The following is a 5,330-nucleotide window of genomic DNA, read 5'->3' on the forward strand; positions in this document are numbered from 1 at the left end:
TCAGGAACTCAGAGAGCCTGGCTGGGATGAGAGAAGGAGAAGGGAATAGTTTAACCTTGTCAGTTACATTTTAGAAGGGGAAATAGTTTAACCTTGTCAGTTACATTTTAGAAGGGGAAACAGTTTAACCCTGTCGGTTACAGTATTAACTGGTCTTCCTTGTAGCAGTATGGATATTATCCTATCACTGACAGCGTTGAACTTCAGGATAGAGCTTGAAATATTCTTTTTGACGATGAATGCAACCCCATTCCTCTGTCATTCCTGGCACAGTGGACCATATGATTGTCCGATTCAAAATGGCCAATACCAGTCTATTTCAGCTCACTAATGCCTAGGATATTGATGTTTAAGTGTTCCATTTCATTTTTGATGATTTCCAATTTTCCGAGATTCATACTTCGCACATTCCATGTTCCTATTATTAATGGATGTTTGCAGCTTTTCTTCTCACTTTGAGTTGTGCTGCAGCAGCAAATGAAGGTCTCGAAAGCTTGACTCCATCCATGTCATTAAGGTTGACTCCACTTTGAGGAGGCAGCTCTTCCCCAGTCGTATTTTGAGTGCCTTCCAACGTGAGGGGCTCATCTTCTGCAACTGTATCAGACAATGTTCTGCTGCTATTCATAAGGTTTTCACTGGCTAATTCTTTTCAGAGTAGACTGCTGGGTCCTTCTTCCTAGTCTGTCAGTCTGGAAGCTCAGCTGAAACCTGCCCACCATGAGTGACTCTGCTGGTATTTGAGTATCAGTGGCATAGCTTTCAGCATCACAGCACCATGCAAACCCCTACAGTAAGACAAACTGACAGACATGTGGGGGAGTTAATATGAAAGGTGCTACAAAAAACTTGTTAAAAGGCAAAAAACTAATAGTTATCTTTCAGACTGAATTTACAGCCCCAAATATTGTCATGACACATTCTAAATTTTAAGGTGTTTATTTTATAATACATTACAAGGTAATACCTGGGATAGGACCTGAAAAGGCACTTAATACATACTTATAAGATTAAATACGTTAATTGAGAAATACAGACAAAATTAGATTGGCAATTAATACTTTATAGGACTATGAACTGCTTTCCTGGAAGAAGAAAGATAATATATGAAGAGTAAATCAGGGAAAATCAAATTTACAGATTTAAAAACCATGACAGAGTTAACATTTGGGAGAAAAGTTACTTAAAATTATAGCTTTTTTCTTGATCTCCAATAGGATAGTGCACTTTCTTGGAATAACCAAGAATACTATCACTGATACCCTTTCCACCACAGTTGAGAGCAGGACCACCATCCAAAGGTCACTTCTCATTTCTTAATATATGGCATATAATAAGCATTTCTAGTTTTCAGGTTGGTAATAATTTTTCCATTTTAACTAGGGTCACTGAAAACTCTTATTAAAATTCCTGCTATGATGATAGCAACAGCAATAGCTAAGGCCATTCCATGATAGAAAATCAACTGCTTCACTGTCAAAGCATTCCCAATGGTGGACACTGAATACTGAGTGCTGTCTTCAAGTACCATCAGTTGCATGGTCTGGCTCCCTGGTCTAATGACATCAGGCAAAATCACTCCATCGACTACTTCTCTTTCCAGGACAGGTAGTTCTGTTTGTAGAAATAGCAGTGGAGTAATTACTTATGTACCAGGTTAAGTAAAGGAACATTACTAAAGGTTATGCAAGAACACATTGTAAACAATGACCATCAAACACTGATTAGTGCATGTGAAATTATATTGAAAACATTTTGTGGAAGAATCCAGAGTTAATCTCACCGACTACTAGGGCAGAGATAAGTTTTATTGATCAAGAGAGCAGGATCTCATAAACTAAGCAACTCTGGCTACATTAAGTTTCAGCCTTTGTAAGACAGTAATAGCATATAGTAGACAAGGTCTTCTGTTACCTGTTATGGTAGGTATGGTCTCCGTAATCACTTTTAGCCCAGCTTGAACCTGTGCCTAAATACAAGCGTCACATAAGCAAATGAATTGTAAGTCAAATTAAGCTAGTGCTCTTTCTTTAAAAATTCCATTTAAAGCTACTGCTGAAACTACTGCTAAGGGATTATAATATCTAGCAAGTCTTTTTTGATCCTGTAAATGCCCAATGCCAGCAAAACATAACACCAGAAAGCTACTAGTCTTCCCCTATAATCAGCTCACAATGATAATATGAAAAGCTACTTGTTACTATAATTGCAAATTTAGTATATTTTTTGCACTTATTCTCTTTAGTGTTCCTAAACACAAATAAAAGAAATAAAGTCTAAAGAGAAATGGTATTATCATCTAATGGAGAGTTTATGGTCCAATTTAATGTCCTGTATACTTTATTCCTAAAAGGAGTCCCTGGGTGTGCAAATGGACTACTAACTGAAAGGCTGGTGATTGAAACCTACCCAGAAGTGCCTAAGAAGTAAGGCCTGGCTATCTGGTTCCTTCACAGCCTTGAAAACCCTATGAAGCAGTACTACTCTGCACACGTGGGTTCATCATGAGTCAGAATCGACTCAATGGCAACTAACAACAACAACAACATACCTTATTCCCTTAATAAATTGAAGGTAGAAAATATATACTACATCCCAATTAGGCAAATCAAAAGAGATTTGAAAACTAAAAGGTGGTCAAAACTTAGATTGTGACAATTTATGCATCTAAACTTATTCTATGTCTCATTAATAACCCCTCCAGTAAGGCAGCCTTCCACCCATCTAATCTCAAGTCTCAGTGCAATAAAAAGGGCTCACAATTCAACACACAGATCCCCAAATCAGTCAAGATCCCGATCCTCCATCCATATGTTGTGGCTCTGTCCCTAAAGTACTTTCCACTAATCCCAGATACTTAGCCTACTGCTTTTTAGTACACCATGGACCAAAAAAAAAAAAAAAAAGCCTTAAAAACTGCTAACAAATCATTATTCACTGTTACCTGCTCTGCAACTCTATTCAAGTTTGTCCTCAAAATGTATACCAAATAGAAAAGCGCTTGAAAGAAGACACAAATTACCAACTCAGACCAGAGTCCTGTGGGTGTAAAAGGCATAGCACATTTTAGATTTTCTTCAGTTCTGTTCCTAATCTCACTAAAATTCTTCCCTAACTACTATAACTACAAAGAAAAGTTTCAATTAAATTAACTTCCTTAAATTTTTAGGTAACTACAGACCAGGGATTAGAATCAAGTTTACCATTGTGCTATCAATGGCAATCAGTCAATCAATTAACAAATAATACAAAACACCCTCCAAACTGTTTAGTGCTTATATGCTGATTTAACAAATATTTATTGGCTTTGTGTGTGTGTGTGTGTGTGTGTGTGTGTGTGTGTGTATGTGCCAGGTATTGTTTTAAGTGCTAGACATACAGCATTGAACAGGCAGACAAGGTCGCTGCGCTCATGGAGCTTATATTCCAGCGGGGGGAGACAAACAATAAACAAGAAAGCAAACATGATAATTTCAAAGACTGATCAGTGCTATGAAAAGTACTGTAGAAGATATTTTGAATAAGATGGTCAGGAGGGCCTCTCTGAGGTGGAAACCTGAGTGGTAAGGAGCCAGCCATAAGAAGCTGTAGGAAAGGGCACTCCAGGCAGAGGGAAGAGCAAGGGTAAAGGCCTAGGGAAGGACTAGTTTGTGAGTGGGAGGAACAGAAAGGCCAGTGTGGACAGAACATCATGAGCTCCAAGGTGGAGGGGAGTGCGCAGGAGCTGAGGTCAGAGAAGCTGACCACATGAGAACATGTGAGCCATGCAAGGATTTAGGCTTTATTCTAAGTCTAGTGGGAATCCATTGGACGGTTTTAGACTGGGGTGTGTGTTTATGTATGTGAGACTTGATATTTAAAAAGCTCATTCTGAAAACAATCACTCCAAATGCTGTATGGAAAAGATTATTGAGGCTACAAAAGTACTCCGTAAAAGAATATGTGCACAATACCTACTTACTTACGAGAAGAAATTATTTTCAACCTCTTAAACACATTGACTTACAAATTACTATGACAAAAAAAAGGAAAAGACAGGTTTTGGCAAAGATGTGGAGAAATTGGAACCCTCATCCATTGCTGGTGGGAATGCAAAAATAGTACAGCTGCTATGGAAAATAGTTTAATGATTCTTCAAAAATTTGAACATAGAACCATACAACTCAGCAATCCCAATCCCAGAAGAACTGAAAGCAGGAACACAAACAGAAACTTGTACACCAATGCTCACTGCAGACTGTTCACAATAGCCAAAAGGTGGAAACAACAGAAATGTCCACCACAAGATGAATGGATAAACAAAATATGGTATATACATAAAATGTAGTATTATGCAGCTGTAAAGAGGAATGAAGTTCTGATGCATGCCACAACATAGATGAACCTTGAAAACATTATGCTGAGTGAAATAAGTCAGTCACAAAAGGACAAATACTGTATGATCCCACTTATATGAAACAGGCAAATGTATAGAGACAAAATTTTATTAGTGGTTACTAGGGGATGAGGGAGAGAGAAAAGGGAAATCAGTGCTTAGAGGACACTGAGTTTCTGTAAATGGTGGTGGAATAATTTGAAAAAGGATATTGGTGATGGTTGCACAACATGATGAATACAATCAATGTCACTGAATTATACGTGTAAAATTGTTGAATTGGCGAAAGTTGTTACATATTTTATTTTGTTATATATATTTTACCACACACACACAAAAATGACTTATATGCCAACAATTTCACAATAAAGCAAGCTGTTTACTTAAGCTAGAGTTATAATAGGCTGTAAATTGGAAATTAGTCCACTAATTCATTCATAACATATCTGGGGGCTCCACTGGCAAAGGTACACTGAGGCTGGCCCTCAGACATACTCCTGGCAATAAAACAAAAATTGGAATAACCTCCAGTTTAGAAGTAGACAGATGGAGAGATTACACCCTTTGTTCAAGTAACTTCATTCCTAGGTATCTAGCCTAAGGAAAGATTTGGAAATGTTAATAATTCATATACCTGGGATGCTCATCACAATGTTATTTATAAAGAAGCAAATTATATATCCAATATTAAGGAAAGATTAAATAAATGAGACAAGGAAATATTATATAGTTACTAAATACCATGTCTTTGACAATTACCAGTTACCAGCTGCCGTTAAGTCGGTGTCAGAGTAGAACTCCACAGGGTTTTCAAAGGCTGGTTTTTTGGAAGTAGATTGCCAGGCCTTTCTTTCAAGGCACTTCTGGATGGATTTGCACTGCCAGCCTTTTGGTTAGCAGCCAAGTGCATTAACCATTTGTACCACCCAGGGTACTCCATTTGACAATTACATAT

The 5,330-nt window shown here is 37.7% G+C and overlaps 1 protein-coding gene across 1 annotated transcript in view; it reads right to left on the bottom strand.

Annotated features, from left to right (window-relative positions):
- Positions 1 to 1,375: 1,375 nt before the first annotated feature.
- The window catches only part of SLC47A1 (solute carrier family 47 member 1), a 194,367-nt gene continuing 190,412 nt past the window's right edge, over positions 1,376 to 5,330 (bottom strand). The window contains 3 exon segments of the mRNA XM_023735513.1: positions 1,376 to 1,614; positions 1,915 to 1,969; positions 2,945 to 3,039. Coding sequence (XP_023591281.1) covers positions 1,376 to 1,614; positions 1,915 to 1,969; positions 2,945 to 3,039 — 389 coding nt within the window.

This window comes from Trichechus manatus, unplaced genomic scaffold (assembly GCF_000243295.1).
Source record: "Trichechus manatus latirostris isolate Lorelei unplaced genomic scaffold, TriManLat1.0 scaffold00080, whole genome shotgun sequence".
NCBI classification, from domain to species: domain Eukaryota; kingdom Metazoa; phylum Chordata; class Mammalia; order Sirenia; family Trichechidae; genus Trichechus; species Trichechus manatus.